Source organism: Oryza brachyantha, chromosome 2, assembly GCF_000231095.2.
Source record: "Oryza brachyantha chromosome 2, ObraRS2, whole genome shotgun sequence".
NCBI classification, from domain to species: Eukaryota; Viridiplantae; Streptophyta; class Magnoliopsida; order Poales; family Poaceae; genus Oryza; species Oryza brachyantha.
Window position 1 is genome coordinate 11771426 of NC_023164.2, and position 17112 is coordinate 11788537.

Consider the following 17112-nt stretch of genomic DNA (forward strand, 5'->3'; position numbering starts at 1 on the left):
TATATATTTATTTGAATATAAAGTGTCTAATATAAAGAAATTGTTTGTCTTATTTTGAATTAAAAAGATAATTTCTAACATATGTAAATTCTATAATTGGTAAGACAATTTCTAATTTAGAAAGTCTATAATATATAGAATGTTTGCCTAATGAGGTGGACTCCGTCCTAGCCGTTTGATGATTTTATCTATCGGATTTGCAGAATGATGAATGAAGAAAGTAGAATGATGAATGAAGGAAATCCGTCCTAACCGTTTGATCTTCGATGCACCTAAATTTTCATATAGTCGTTATTAGACTCCATGTCTAAGTTTCATATTTAAGCATAGAGTTGGGGGGCTATACCTATCTTTCTTTTCTTTCTTTAGAGACCTCCACAACCTCTACAATCATTACAGAGTACTCGGCATCACTCGGAAAGGCACTCAAGGAGCACCCAGGAAGCACTCATACAACGTCAAGCAAATTCTGTGAGGATACGTCCGATGATCAACAATCTACATTGATAATTTGAGTGGCTATGTATGACTCTGTTGACGTTGAAAATGATTAACAACGTATCCCACACGAAGGCCTGAGAATCACTTCTAAGAACGTTCCAGTACATGACCTAAATTCTTAGATTGTTGGACGTGTCAATTAGTTTGATCCTTTAACTGACAAGATATAACATGGAAAACAGTCAAACCTAAACCGCTATCGGCTAGATGTGCCGATACCACTTCAAGACCCTAGCCGATGAGCTGGACGATCGGCTTTATAGGAATTTCATGACGACAGATAAAATATGCCTAATTGGCTTAATCAAGGGTTGGATAATTACCGAGTAGCTCTATCAATCGATTAATCTTAAAAATCGGACTTAACCAAGACAGTTTTGAGATTAATTAGCCGATCGAAGTAATCTGGTGCTTATCGCACACACAATCAGTAGCCGATAGGAAACTGAGCATGGAATCCGAAATAAACTGGAATGCTATGGGAATTAATAATACAAAACAATAACAACCAAACACATACATGCTCGCGCTAGATCTAGAAGATCGGACTGAACCAAGACAGTTCAGATCTAAACGTGATCATGCATGAAATCAGTAAAATATTACAACGTATGAGTAATCATATATCAAACCAGCGCAATCCATCAACCTATTTACCAATCTTAGCCGATCGGACAGGTTCCTACAACCAGATCAGACCAAACTCACATATATCGGACCAAACCGAGACACTATGCAGTTTGGCACGATATAACTATAGCAAACATGAAGATCGATAAGTTTAATAAATAAACCAATGGATTACTTGAGATAATATTGGCTAGAACTCCAGCGATAAGCCCTCACGAGTACTTGATCCAATCTGACAATACAAACCCAACCAACTAGATTGATTGGACTAAACCGAGACAGAATTGAGTTGAATAAATTCATATCGACGAACTGAATAAAGAACTCGCGAGGACTTGATCGAGAACCTATCACTACTTCAAACTACGAATAGTTCAAAGCAATACCAAGTCTTAGGTAGGTTGTCGATCAGCTAGGCAGGAGATTGAACTAAATCAAGACAATCCTATTCTAGCCAATCGACGGGTTGACGAACACGAACTTACATTGCGAAGCTGACAAACCTCATACCAAGAGCTCGCTCCATCAAAAAGTTTGGCGATGCGCAAAAGTTGAATTAGATAAACTGATTGTTGTTTTCACAAAGCCACGGGATAGCCTATTATGGATCCGTATTAGCAACTAACCTATTACACATGGACTCTAATTAGATATAAAATCCTAAAGAAACTCTAAGATAAAAATAAAACTAAATTACACGGACTCGATTAGTTCTGAATCTATCTCTAAGCTTTTGGGCCCAATCGGACACTAACCCTTGTCCGATTCAGACTCTATCGACTATTTCCGTATCGTCCTCATTCCTCCAGTCGATTCCCCTTCTCCTGCCGATTTGGTCTCTAATCTTGCATTAATCCATAAAGGCAATTTTCTAAAATCTGGCGTTAACAGACTCCGTGGGCTACTGGGGGATACATGTACTAGGGTATCTGTAATCTGTACATATACATATAGGTTAGAGGGTACCGAATAGGATGGCAATATTATCTTGTATTAGATCGGTTAGGAGGTTCATAATATCTGGATTGCATGCCAAGAATATTGGATCCTACCGTATTTGGGACGGTTGGATCTTTGTCTTTTTAGATTATGACTCTATCTGTAAACCCTATCCCTCACTGTATAAGAGTTGTATAAGAGTGTACGAGACACCCCTAGGGAACATATACACACCATCGAATACAATGGATTAGGGTATTATCTCGCATACCGATAGCTTGAACCTAAGTAACCTCGTGTCTTCATATCACCATTGTTTTCTACATCTTTGTTAGCCACCCATATATTACTATCGATCCAGATCATCGACAATGCACTATAGGGTAGATTTATGCACATGTACAATTACTGGTACTATACATGTGCTTAAGCTATGACACAATTTAGTAATGCAAATAAGATAACCTAAACTCCTTCAAATCAATCATATAAACCAAACATTTGAAATTGTCTATTTTCTAGCATTGCTAATTTGGTTATGTAATCAAAATATGTCAAGATAACGACAACCCAACAGTTAATGATGAGTATTGGGACTTTACATAAATAATTATAGGCTTACACCTTTTGCAAGTACAAGTTTTCAAGTTTGGACGTTAATTTCCAAACTTGCAAGGCCAAGTATATACGGTAATTTGAGAAATACTGCAACAATAACTTCATACTCTAATCACTACAAGGCAAGTTCACTAATTATGAAGATAATTTTAATTAAATAATTTATATACCATATCTAATATTAGTACAAAATTTTAAACTCTATAAAGATAAATTTAATGAAAGCTACTTTATAAAAACATGACTTGCATCCCGTCCAACTTACCGTTTTTCTTCTATTAAACGAAAAATTGTTGATGTTTCTCTATGTCAAATCAACATAATCAATTGTGTAACTCTCAAATAGCAAGTAATTCAAAATATAACTTTTTCAAGTTTAGAAACAAATTTTCTTGTGTCTCCTTACATCACACTAAAAGCAATTAAAACCAAATATGATCATAAACAAATATTTATCGCACGAGTTCATTTCGTTCAAAAAATATACGACATAGTTTTAAACAAATGGTAATTATCTTTTATGGTTTCAATGGTTGTGTTTCCTGTTTATTATAATTAGGAGGTGGACATATCATTCAATAATTAAAAAAATATTCCACAATGATACATCACTTGACATTTCAATGACTTTACTTATTTCATATAAAAGTATGGTGCCAACGAAATATTTTTACAACTCCAAATATTTATTTTATTTACCATATATTATCTCTAATGTTATTATTAATAGTTTGGTCGTTTGGGTGTCCAAAAATTCTCGGCGATAGCCTTTATTGATTTGACTATGAGTGCAACTGTGACGTGATGATGAACACGAACTTTACTATCTTGCCATCATTATCGGTGGCTTGTGTTCCTACGCCAGCCATGCTGATGTTATGATTGGACTTTGATTCTAAATATATATAGTTCGTAATTATACAAGTTTTGTAATGAAAAGTTTATATTTTTATTTTAATATAAACTTTTTTAGTATATAGAAAGTGTTTGTCTTTTATCTAATTGGCAAGATAATTTCTAAGGTATGAAAACTCTATAATTGGTAAGATAATTTCTAATTTAAAAAGTCTTTGATATATAGAAGTTATGTGTAAGGAGAAATTGAGTCTGTCCTACCCGTTCTATATTACGGAGATGATAATGAAAGAGGTAGAATAAGTAAAATTGGTTGGTGCATGTGTTTTTTGCATTGACAGCAAAACATATACTATTAGAAAACAAAAATGGTACACATCTATCCTACAACGTACCAACTTATTTTGCTTATCATCATCATTGCGTGACATCTGATGGTTGAAAACTTTTGTACGTGGTTTAACAATCTAGATTCTCCTTCTCTACCTCTCTATGGTAGGGAGATATTTCCTTTTAGCAGAAACCTTCGATATGGAAAACAAATATTTTTATCAAGGTATGATCAATAATTAAGAATTTTTTCTTCTTAAATATTTTATACATAATTAAAATTTTCCATATAAATATCACAAATTCGGATGTATAAGATTTGATTACTATTTCTATATTAAGAGAGATTATATACCTAAGATAAAACTTTTTGCAAAAGCACCATATGCTAGCTCACATCATTCTTAGTCTGCATGGTCCATAGCAACAAGGCACGTTGGCAAGAGGCTGCTGCAGTAGCACCTCTATGCTAACAACACACTTAGGCTACGTTCGGTAGGAGGGGGAAGGAGGTTAGTTATCGGACGCGAAAAACGTAATAATAGATTAGTATATGATTAATTAATTAGTAATTATTAAAAAAATATAAAATAAATTAATATGATTTTTAAAACAACTTTTCTATAGAAAATTTTCGCAAAAAATACACCATTTAGCAGTTCGAGAAGCGTGTGCACGGAAAATGAGAGGGGTTAGTTAACTTAGGCCTTGTTTAGTTCCCAAAAGGTTTCTCCAAAAACATCACATCGAATCTTTGGACATCTAAAAAAAGCATTAAACATAAATGAACCAAAAAACTAATTGCATAATTATGTAAGAAATCGTGAGACGAATGTTTTAAGACTAATTAGTGCATGATTAGCCATAAGTGCTACAGTAACCACTATGTGCTAATGATAGATTAATTAGACTCAAAAGATTCATCTCGCAGTTTTCAGGCGGAATCTGAAATTTATTTTATAATTAAACTACATTTAATAGTTCAAAAACTTGATGTGATGTTTTTGCAAAAAAATTTGCAAACCAAACAACCCCTTAGTGGGATGGCCGAACGTGACCTTACTTAGGCCATGACATATATTCTATTTTTTATGGGTATTGTAGTCTTACTAATTTACATTTTGAAAATATATAACTATTGTCGACATGCTTAGATAAATAATAGTAAATATATATATCTATTTGTAATATAAAATATAGATCGTTACTTTTATTTTTGATTTATAAGTTTGGGATGAGTGTTATATAGATGTTGTAGATGGTATTTTTTTAAAAAAAATAATAGATGTTATGCTATTAAATAAGTTTTGTATAATAAGTGGATGATAGCTAAATAAGGATGATTTATCTGCCTACCAAAAGTACGCTGGTGTGATCCAAAATCATCAACTAAATTCTAACATGTGATGAACCACTAACAATAACATAAAATAAAGGTATGGTAAATAGGAATGAGTGTTTGGGGTACATGGATTTATATGTTGGCACTATATTTTGACAGGTAAAATAACTGAATCATTTCATCTATCCGATGTTGAATCACTATAAGCAATGGCAAAATTGATCCTAAGCCTCCAATAAAAAGTGATAAAATGAACCGGCCTGTTTATCTCGTCAGATAATAATTAATGAAAAACAAAAACTTGTGAAAACATGTGTTTTTTCCGGTTGCTTAACATGTACTTTTCCTAGTCGCTTAACATGTCCTTTCCTGCTATTAATTTAATTCCAATTCTTGAATGTCTCAATGCATATTATAACCATGTGTAATATGATTGGTTCTTTCGATCAAAAATAATATTTATTTTAGTTCATAATTAATACCTTGATATACTTAGATTAATCGAGACGATGCTTAAATTAATCTAGACGATGCGCATAATACCATAGTATTAGCACGCGTACATTGCTGGTCCGTACTTATAATAGGAAAACCAATTGGGTAGTAATAAACAGAGGAGGTGTAGCTATCTTTGGGTAGGTTGTATATGTACCATATATAAATCACCAAACCTAAATCTGCCCCAAATAAAATTTACCTTCCATTTAATTACGATGGATTTGTTGGATGCGATACCGGACCAGCTACAATCCTACAACCGAATCAACGCTAGGCTCTCTCTTACACCTAACCTCGGTAGGTACGAGTGTCGAATAAGGAAAATACATAGACTGACGATCTCCTTCTTGAGATTAGATCGGTCTAATCTCGCAGGAAAAGTATCTTCGACCACCATCTCACCCTCGTTCTAAAATCAGCCGTAGTAACAAAACACCACGTATAAAGGTGCTTATTAGCTGACTCAATTGACATAAGCAAATTTCGTGGAGGAAAGAGAGGAGACAGAAAAGACGTTGTCATATTTATTAAAGAAAACCTTGTTGTATGAGAGTGGATAAAAAGAAAAATAGTGTAATAAAAAATATTTTATTGCAAAGGGAATCTGGCTCTATCTTTGTATGTACCATTATAAAATAAGTTCTTGTCGCTGACGTGGATCAGATAAGAGTAAATAGTTGACTCTAACTTTGAACATGTCCTTATAATGTACTTCCCCATTATAATAAATGTATTTTTAGAATTCAAATTTATCTAACTAAACACATATATGTAGAATAACCGTTATCCCGTCAATTATGTCCTACTGAAATTTCATTTTAACCAAGCTGCCTTACCGTCACTTGTTTATCCACCTCCAAATTCTCTTCCTCGCACAAGTGTGATAATAAGGTAAATATACTAAAGTCAAATCAAATCCTTTGATGAGTATGACCAAAATGGAGATACTAGAGAAGAGTATCTTTACGATACCATATCGTTTTTGGCGGGCGAATCCGCTATTGGTCGCGTTGATTGCTCTTATATATAGCTGTTGCTGCTGCTATCGTCCAGCTCCCCGTTGCTGAAGCTGAATCACGCCGGGAATTAAAACCGCCATTAGCCCCATTACATCAACGGCAATGGCGATGAGACGACAGAGTTGGACATTTGAAGTCGCCTTCATCGTCCTCGCTGGCTTCGCTACAAGTATGAATGCACATGAGGAACTAGACGTCCTCGATCCCTTTTTCCGTGTTCGTCTTTAACAGATTAATTAATTTGCTATTGTTTGATCGATTTGATTTGGTGGATTGGATCAGGAGGCTTTTCAAAGTCGTTCACCATCACCAACAACTGCGACTACACGGTGTGGCCAGGCGTCCTCTCCAGCGCGGGATCGGTGGCGCCGGAGAGCAACGGGTTCGAGCTCGCGCCGGGGCAGTCGCGGACCATGTCGGCGCCGGCGGGGTGGTCCGGGCGGCTATGGGGCCGGACTCTCTGCGCGTCCGACACCTCAGGCAAGCTCGCCTGCGTCACCGGCGACTGCGGCTCCGGCCGGACGGACTGCGGCGGCGGCGGCGCCGCCCCTCCGGCCACGCTGGCGGAGTTCACGCTCGACGGCAGCGGCGGCATGGACTTCTACGACGTCAGCCTGGTGGACGGCTACAACCTCCCAGTGCTCGTGACGCCGGAGGGCGCGGCGGCCGGCGGCAACTGCAATCCCACCGGGTGCGTGGCCGACCTCAACGCCGCGTGCCCGGCGGAGCTGAGGGTGGCGTCGCCGGCCGCGGCCGCAGCCGGCGGCGGTGGCGTGGCGTGCAAGAGCGCGTGCGAGGCGTTCGGGTCGGCGCAGTACTGCTGCAGCGGCGAGTACGGCAACCCCAACACGTGCCGGCCATCGTCGTACTCCCAGTTCTTCAAGAGCGCGTGCCCGCGAGCGTACAGCTACGCTTACGACGACGCCACCTCGACCTTCACATGCGCCGGCACCGCCACAACCTACACCATCACGTTCTGCCCCAGCACGAGCAGGTAAGGCTACAACATCCAAGTCGCCACGTCATTTTTTCTTTGCGTGAGCGAACAGAGATTTGACCCCCGGCCCTGCCCTGATACGCTAGTAAACATTATTAGCGAGGATTAGCCAAATCGTACGAAACCAAGATAAAGCGACGTGGGCATTTGTATATGAAAGAAAACAAAAAGGAGAGGTTAATTAAACACTTACTAGGCTTTGGTCTCTAGCCATTGGCCGTTTTCCGCTAAAAGTAATAAACCACGCGCACCAAGCTGAGTCGGCCGGCCGGCGGGTGGCCGAGCAAGCTCCAGTGAAACGCGCTGCTTCCCCTCCGGCAAGTTAGTCGGCCGCCGGCCGTCGTCACCCACCCTTGTGGTGCTCCAATTCTAGTCGGCTTTTGCTTGGCCTTCTTTGGATTTCATGTCGCTCTCGCAGACGACGATCGTCAGCACACTAGTTTGCTTGCAAGACCAGATTGCGTGCATATGTTAGTACAATCATATCATATTATTATTATTATTATTATGGGATTATTTAATGTGCGAACTGTAGTTGTTGAAGCCGACACCTTGACGCCGGTCTCGAATTAATTCGGTTTTACGCTCGTGTTTTTGCAGCGTTAAGGCGGCCGGGCCGAACCCGCTAATCAACGGCACCACGGTAAACGCCGGCGGCAACGAGAGCGCCGCCGCGGCGCCGCGGCCTCCGTCGCGCCTTGTGCTCGTCTGCGTCGCGGTGTTCGCGCTCGCGCGGGCTTTCTTATGACCGCACCGTTGGGCTGCGCGCCTTCCCAACTGGGCCTTTTTTGATTCTTCTGTCTACAACGGAGATGGACACGGGCCGGCCTGCATGATGGGCTTTCAGCTTACCAATACGGGAAAAGAAAAGTCGTATAAAGTCGATGTTTCTATTTAAAGTCGATGTTTCTATTTAGATCTTACACTAAGAATCTAGCGACATCTTAAAATACTCGACAGGAAGCATGCTATAAAATACTTAAAAGTTGTGGTTCCATGCAAATTTTGTAGGTAAATTTTGCTATAAAATACTTAAAAGACGTGGTTTCGCAATACATTAATTGTTTTTACTATATAGACACTAATTCTACATATGGAATTTTTAATGCTGGACCCCGTGGACATCAAAATAATTTATATACCCAATCAAGAAGAGATAATACTATAAATACCACAATAGAGACAGACATACAGAAGAGTGCCATTTAATAAGATTGAAACCTCCGTGAAACTCAATGTCACATTACTACTCCCTCCGTTTCGTAACGTAAATCTTTCTAGCTTTACCTAAATTCATTAATCGATAAACGTATATAATTTATATATGTGTATAGATTTATTAGGATACATATGAATCTATGCAAGGTTAAAAAGGCTTACAATATAAAACGGAGATATACTTTTTTTCTCACATTACTATATTTTTTGCTTATGTGGCATATCATTTAATAATATGGAAACCTCCGTGAAATTCCCACTAATAATATGGTTACATTAATTGTTTACTATTTCCTCCATCGTAAAATAACTTTATTTTTTCACTTATCTCACACGTACCAATACAAACTAGAAGACTATAATACCCTTCATTTCATTAAATACCAATATAATTGTGCCTTACTTTTATCTATTGTTCATGTATTTATTCAAATTTATTGCTTTCACAAAATTCATTGCAATGATTACTCATATATGAACTTATTTTGGGACAGCCGAGAATGGGCAAAAATAATGTTAGTTTGGGATTGAGGTAGATAAAACTACAATGTACATGCTTTTCTAGCACGCTGTGGTTGCTCTAAGTTGTGACGATTAAAGGACAAGGGGGTTAGTCACTTAAGTCTAACGTTTCTCTCTTGCCACTCCAATTTGTATCACGATTTTTCCAAAACAAAACGTATCACTATCAATGCCAAAGGTATCATGAACTAATAATACAATTTATATTCATAGCAAACTAGATAATATTCCATGCAATTTGCATGACGCTAGTTAATTGAAGTAGAATTAGATTTGATATAAAACTATCATATTCTATCTATACAGATACATACTATTATAGACTCAATGGATTTGGACAGTAGAATAAGATTTTGTATGCAACTCTTATTTTAAATGTTAATTAGATACAGTTTCCACATAAATTTGCATTGGCTTGTTGAATATAGATTTGATATAGAACTGTTGTCATCTATTTTCATAAAGATTAAATTTAGAATTGAATTTAACATACAACTCTTGTCTTCTATTTCTATAAATACTATTATGTTTATTTATACTTACTGCTATCAGTCTACAGTAATATAATTTGTCCCAATATTGATCTAGCGGTGTATATTTATCTTTTCTAATGGTGTATATTATAGTGATATAATTGGTAGTCTTCCGGCGAATATGTTGGCTTCTTTTTTAGCTAGCTTTATAATATAGGTCGTGTTCGCCACCACCGGTTAGCTAGCTAAGCTACTCTTGTTTTCTGCGTGCACGTTTCCCGAACTGCTAAACGGTGTATTTTTTGTAAAAAGTTTCTATAGGAAAGTTGTTTTAAAAAATCATATTAATCTATTTTATATTTTTTAATAATTAATTAATCATGTACTAATTTATTACTACGTCTTCCGTGTCTGGACATAAATTAACTTATACCCACCTGCCGAACGCGGCCATAGTATAATAGACAATGCAGGCTACAAGTTCGGTGCTTCAAAAAAAATCAGTAGGCTGCAAAGAGAACCCGCCTTATCCATACAATACTGTAAAGAGTAAATTTCACGTAACTACATATACTTTAACTAAATTATTAGAAAACTATAGATTTAATGTAATGTATCCCAAAGCTACGTATGTGTTGCAGCTAGATATTTTAGAGCTTAAAACCTATTGAAATTATCATAAACTAGATATTTTAGAGCTTAAATGCCTATTACTACCATATGTGTTGGAGCTATAAACATTATAGTTTTATGATAGAATTAATATTAAACCTATAGGTCTGTGACAATTTTGCTGTTCAATAGTATTGCGATATTCAATATAAAATATGCCATTTATGAATTACGCATGACTTCATACTAAATTTGTAATTTTTCATAGTTTGATAAAAGTATAGATAGTTCTGTGAAATTTAGGCCTTGTTTAGTTTCCAAAAACATCACATCAAATTTTTGGACACCTAAATAAAGCATTTAATATAGATGAAAAAAAAAATAATTGCACAGTTATGGAAGAAATCTTTAGACGAATCTTTTGAGCCTAATTAGTTCATGATTAGCCATAAGTGCTACGGTAACCAACATGTGCTAATGACGGATTAATTAAGCTCAAAAGATTCGTCTCGCGGGTTATAGGCTAGCCATAAAATTCGTTTTTTCATTCATGTCTGAAAACCTCTTCCGATATCCGATCAAACGTTCGATGTGATGTTTTTACCAAAAAATTTTGGCAACTAAACACCACCGTACTCTGCCACAAAATACTACTGCTAGTTGAACCCCAGAGGAACTGTACGGCCTAGCAATGCCCAATGAATGAACTTTAGACCTGGAGACTCAAACTCAATCACGGAAGTCTAGATAGCAGATGAGAAAATTGATCGTTGCTGTTCAAATTTGTTGTGTTCTGCCAAACTACGCTGATTTTCCGATGTCACATATCTCGTACAGTTTGCTATCTTTAGAGCTGGGATGTGCTGGATGCCAGGATATTGATATTACCACGAGTCAGATGAGAGAGGAGAGAAATAAATCATAAGTTTGGTTACAAACTCTTATAAATACTCAAGTAGTAGAGACGCATGCCCATCCATCCTGACACTAACAAAAGTCACGTTTCCCTCCTAACCACACCGGTCACACACAAGAGTACAAGACCGGACGGCCATATTATCAGCGCAGCGCTCTGCACCTGCGGCAATGGCGGAACGAGCGCACCAAGCACTTGTCTCCATCCTTGTCGTCCTCTTCGCCTCAGTTCGTGGTAAGCCTGCTCGCTGCCGATCGGTTCACCAGCGTATCCGTGCGCGAATTCTTTCTTGCGTTCGCTGATCCTATTTCTCTCGTTGTTGGATGGTTCGATCAGATGCCGCGTCCAAGTCGTTCGCCATCACCAACAGCTGCGAGTACACGGTGTGGCCGGGGATCCTGTCAAGCGCCGGCTCGGCCGGGATGGACAGCACAGGCTTCGCGCTCGCGCCGGGCGAGTCGCGGACCATGTCGGTGCCGACGGGGTGGTCGGGTCGGCTTTGGGGCCGCACGCTCTGCTCCGCAGACGGCACCGGGAAGTTCACCTGCGTGACCGGCGACTGCGGCTCCGGGCGGCAGGACTGCGCCGGCGGGGGCGCGGCCCCGCCGGCGACGCTGGCCGAGTTCACGATGGACGGCAGCGGCGGGATGGACTTCTACGACGTCAGCCTGGTCGACGGGTACAACCTGCCGATGCTCGTGGCGCCGCAGGGCGCGGCGGCCGGCGGCAACTGCGCGCCAACGGGGTGCATGGTCGACCTGAACGGCGCGTGCCCGGCCGACCTGCGCGTGGCGTCGGCGTCGGCGCCGGCGCCGGGCGGCGTGGCGTGCAGGAGCGCGTGCGAGGCGTTCGGGTCGGCGCAGTACTGCTGCAGCGGCGAGTACGGCAGCCCCAACACGTGCCGGCCGTCGTCCTACTCCCAGTTCTTCAAGAACGCGTGCCCGAGGGCGTACAGCTACGCCTACGATGACGCCACCTCCACCTTCACCTGCACAGGCGGCGACACCACCTACGCCATCACCTTCTGCCCCAGCACGGCCAGGTACACGCATCCGTCACCCGGGCTGTCATCACAATTTTCTTCCTCTTCCGCGAACCGTCGTCGTCTGAACATGGTATCCGGAAGTAACCGCGATTTTTCCATTTCCGCGCGCGGTTAGGCCGAAATGGTGTCGAGCCGGTAAGAAAAACGACGTTTTCGTCGCGTCCGAAAGGCGAAAAGGAAACCGCCTTTTCGCTGCTCGGTGCGGTGTGACTCCAGATTCCCAGAGACGCGCACGCACCGATGAGCCATCCACCCAGCCGGCCGCGTGCGCGACCGTCCATCCGTCCGTGCCGTCTTGTATGTACGCTAGCCGATGCCGCGCCGCAGCCTTCTGTATGGTCCACGAAAGAATAAGTCGGCACGGTCCTGGACACGCTAGACGCCTATTCCTTCCACTCAGATTTTGCTACGGAAACTGCAATTTTTTTTCTCACATACGTGTACATATATATTTAATTTTTTGCATCAATATGACAAATTCTGACGGTAAGAACGTTTATTTCTGTCGCTTGCAGTGTGAAGTCGGCCGGCCAGAACTCCGCTGGGCTGCCCCTGATGAACGACACCATGGTTTACCTCGCGGGCGACCAGGTGAACGCGGCTGCGCCGCCCCGCCCCCTCGTCGCCCTCCTCGTCGCCGCCGTGTACCTCGCGGTCGCGTGCACCCTGCACTGAACTGAACCCCACGCGATCGATCGAGAGAAAATCGCGTGACGCGACAAGGACGAAGAGACGAAATGGACGCACCACCTGCCTGCTGCCCGTGCCCGGGGCCCAGGAACAGTGAGATTCACCCGTGGGTGACGCTGACGCTAATGCGTTCACGGGCCATGCTTTGCGGCTCAGTACACAATAACTAGAGCTAGTAGACTAATTATCCTAGCTTTAGTTATTAGAGTACTGCTATAGTCATTGAAATGGTAGACACCTATAGATAGATCGTTTGCTTAATTAGCCACACGTATATATTGAGGGTATAATTCTCTTTCTATAGATTTTTTTGTCATTTTTTATACGATTGAGAAGGATAGGATTGAGAGGGTTGATTTAATTATCATTTCATTGGTAGCTAGACGTGTACTCGTATATTACAAAATTTTGAGCTAGGATGGGTTGGGTCACACATATGGTGATTGATATGTACTCCTGCTGCTTTAAAATATAAACATTTCTAAAATTTAAATTTACTAGCACACTACGAATATTTATGTGTTGATTTCTATTATTCTCATTACATCAAGTGAATGGGCCTCTAGAAAGTGGCTCTAGTAGCACCACTCAGGTTTCTAGGTTACAAAAGATCTTTATAGAATTTTTTTTTATAAAAGTCATTCAGTTAATAAGAATTAAGTGTTGAAAAAACCTCCTACATTCTTCTTATAATGTAAGATGTTTGACTTTTTGGTTGCAACGTTTGACCATTCCTCTTATTCAAAAGTTTAGTATAAATATAAAAAATGACAAGTCATTTTTAAAGTTCTTTTGATAATAAAGTAAGTCACGAGCAAAACAAACGATATTTTCATAATTTTTTGAATAAGACAAATGGTCAAACATTAAAAGCAAAAAAGTCAAACATTTTATATTTCACCATTATGAAACGGAGGAAGTATATAAAATGTTCCTTTAATTCCTATGAGTTATGAGTCATAGAGATATGACATAGGAATAACTTCATCAACTTACATCTGTTGAAAAAAAAACTATAAATTGATGGGTGCAATTCCTCCACTTTTAGTATTACTATGGATAGAAATTCCACCGGACCTATAACTAGCCATTAATATTTGTAAAACAATTGCTAGAAATGCTCATACTCTAATTTAGAACAGACGGAGTACATTGTACCACACAATATATGCACGAAATATTCATGATTGCATTATTTATTTGGCGTGCATATGCAGACAAATAAAAACCTAGAATACATTTTTTTAGGCCATTGTTCTATGTTTGTTGTGTATGCTTGTTGTTGTTCTTCTTATTTATATTCTACTTCTCTCGCCTTGTCGATCATATAGAGACGGGCTTTAGGTATCGCGAACCTATCCAGTCAGTACTTATATGCTTTGACTATTATTAATCTAAAATATTTTTTTTGATGAAATGAGAAATACGTGGTGAATGCCTGGGAAATATCTGTCAACTTCTTTCATGTCCCCGGCCGTTTGCTCTTTCTGAAGATGGACATGTATCAGCTAAAACTAGTACAATCACTCAACAGTTGGTATTAATTCTTTGCCAATTAATGTACGGGTCACAAAGTTTGGTGTGAGTTTGAGTTTTTAACAAAAACACATGTAACAACTAACAAGTAGGAGTATGTGTGTATGTCATTTAAAGATGTACGACGGTCATTCAGAATCCTCTCGTACTCTAATAGAAACTTAGGGATTGTTTGTTTTTATAAGTTCTGGGACTAAAATTTAGTTCTAGGGCTAAAACAATAAGTCCACTTTAGTCCCGTCTTGTTTGTTTGGAGGAACTAAAAGAGACTAAAACCTCATTAAATGATCTATTCAATAGTACACACATAGCTATAGACCTAGAGTAGTGGAATATGTGTGCTATAGACATTTAGTCCTTTTTAGCACCTCCCCAGGGACCTATGGATCTAGGTAGTTTTAACCTCTATTAGTCTCTCATGTTTAGTATTTTAGGGACTAAAAGTGACTAAAGTGAAAAGACTTATTGATTAGTCTCTCCAAACAAACGGCCCCTTACTTTGGGCATGTTTGGGCATATTTATGGAGGGTGGCTCACAATCCCAGACCTAGGGGAGAGGTTGTTTCGGTGTTGTTAGAGCAAGTATAATAGCATGCTATAAGCCCGCTAAATGCTAAGTTGGAGGAGAGAGAAGAAACGGGCTATAAGCTTATAGCCAGCTCTGGCACAAGATCAATAAAGTCTGTGAGATAGACAAGTAGACCATATGTTAATTATAAATGGCTAACTACTATGATAAGTGGGCTGAGTTGGCTATATTATTAGCCTTGCTCCTATCAATGATGGGATATGTATGTGATTTTTAATTACTACACAAAATGTCAAGCATTTATTAACATTTTCTTGCCAGATGTAGATAACTATATATACCATAAGTAATAACTACTGTTAGAAGCATTACTCAAAAGAAGCACACACCGATGAATTGCATGGTGTGATCTCTGGTTAATTTTGGGGGTTTAACATATTCTCTTACTAGCTTGAAGTCGGAAATATATATGCCTATAATTATATGATTGAGGAAAAAAATGTCAAAAAGGGTCCCTTCTACGTATCATAATCAGAAGGATAAAACAATTTTATTAATAGAGAGTTGAATAGACATCTCAACTGGTCGCGGAAGCATGATATCAGCTAATCGTAATATTGACATGGCTAACTTCATGAAATTGCTTTGTTCATTACTTCTCTTTATTAAGGAAGGCGGTAAGTTTTTTTTCATAAGAACACAGTATAATGCAGATACTTACAAGACACGCATACTCTCCCCTAAGAACACGCGTACGCATAGATGAATAGTAAAAAATAACTGAAACATCTCGGGCACCGGATATATCGTCAGAGATCTGGTGCCTTCCCCTCGCTACGACGGTGATCGAGCGCGTGCAGCACCCCGAGACAGCGGCCTGTAGCCCTTGCTGTTGTGCATGTCTCCGTCCTCCGGCTCCGTGCATACTCCATTTAGCGGTTTGCTTAAATTACTCCTCTAATCCAAGATCCAATTATACCGTTTTGTTTATCGTTAGTACTGTAAAAGCCTATATTGGTGCCACCACCGTCTATCCCTATTGCATATCCAATTTACTCCCTTAACTTCATAATATTAAAAATCAATCAAATCTTGATGGATATCCACATAAAATCAAATTGATATGGATATTTTCTATATAAAAAAGATAGTCACATATTTTATAAAAAATATTTTTCTATTTATTCTAGGAATAACATAATATGTTTTTATCCTTTACAAAGCACAGGCTTCAGCTAGTTACAGTTATATGTTTACAACGAGATTTCATACTATTATATATAAATGAAATATACCTATGTGATTTATTTATAATCGGAACATTTTTATATAGTATACAAGAAACATACAGATGTAATTGTTGAAACATGTATGAAATACAAAGAGAGAGCATATAAAAATGCCTATGTATCAGAGCAGAGAGTCTCAGTCTGCAAGTGCCACAGAGCATCTTGTGCATGCAGGCTGTGTTAGATCAGATGTCTGAAGATATTTTAGTTTGGAGCTTCATAGCAAGCATTATTGAATCTCGTATTCAATGTAATTCTGGTGCAGTTTACAAAAGAGGAACCCACATCAATATGGCAGCATTAAACTCATGATTTTAGGTATCTTTGTCGCTTTTTTCCAGATGCTTAATCTATATGTTTAGAATTGCTGGGGCCTCAGAATAAACTTGAAAAATGTGTGTTTCTGGTTCATAGAAGACAGAATATTTTCCCTTCTACCATAAACCACAAACATTCCTTTGGACCACCACCCAAACGTGCATAAGAAAAAGATGACTCAATATGCCGAGAGGAGTTCACAATACTGCTTAATTCGAATGGAGAAAATAACAGG

The 17112-nt window shown here is 39.2% G+C and overlaps 2 protein-coding genes across 2 annotated transcripts; both read left to right on the forward strand.

Annotated features, from left to right (window-relative positions):
• Positions 1-6834: 6834 nt before the first annotated feature.
• LOC121053503 (pathogenesis-related thaumatin-like protein 3.5) lies at positions 6835-8477 on the forward strand. The gene is made up of 3 exons (XM_040520600.1): positions 6835-6901; positions 7015-7726; positions 8330-8477. The coding sequence occupies exons 1-3, from the start codon at positions 6835-6837 to the stop codon at positions 8475-8477; spliced, it is 927 nt and encodes a 308-aa protein (XP_040376534.1).
• A 2958-nt stretch (positions 8478-11435) lies between these two features.
• On the forward strand, positions 11436-13792 carry LOC121053665 (thaumatin-like protein 1b). The gene is made up of 3 exons (XM_040521515.1): positions 11436-11704; positions 11807-12512; positions 13031-13792. The coding sequence occupies exons 1-3, from the start codon at positions 11641-11643 to the stop codon at positions 13188-13190; spliced, it is 930 nt and encodes a 309-aa protein (XP_040377449.1). The 5' UTR covers positions 11436-11640; the 3' UTR covers positions 13191-13792.
• The last annotated feature ends 3320 nt before the right edge of the window (positions 13793-17112 follow it).

Excerpts from the sequence above, each read along its gene's own strand:
- LOC121053503 (XM_040520600.1), top strand. The coding sequence starts at position 6,835 with ATGGCGATGAGACGACAGAGTTGGACATTTGAAGTCGCCTTCATCGTC. Across the intron at positions 6,902-7,014 it reads CCTCGCTGGCTTCGCTACAA|GAGGCTTTTCAAAGTCGTTC; the intron begins GTATGAATGCAC and ends GGATTGGATCAG. Across the intron at positions 7,727-8,329 it reads TTCTGCCCCAGCACGAGCAG|CGTTAAGGCGGCCGGGCCGA; the intron begins GTAAGGCTACAA and ends GTGTTTTTGCAG.
- LOC121053665 (XM_040521515.1), top strand. The coding sequence starts at position 11,641 with ATGGCGGAACGAGCGCACCAAGCACTTGTCTCCATCCTTGTCGTCCTC. Across the intron at positions 11,705-11,806 it reads CCTCTTCGCCTCAGTTCGTG|ATGCCGCGTCCAAGTCGTTC; the intron begins GTAAGCCTGCTC and ends TGGTTCGATCAG. Across the intron at positions 12,513-13,030 it reads TTCTGCCCCAGCACGGCCAG|TGTGAAGTCGGCCGGCCAGA; the intron begins GTACACGCATCC and ends TGTCGCTTGCAG.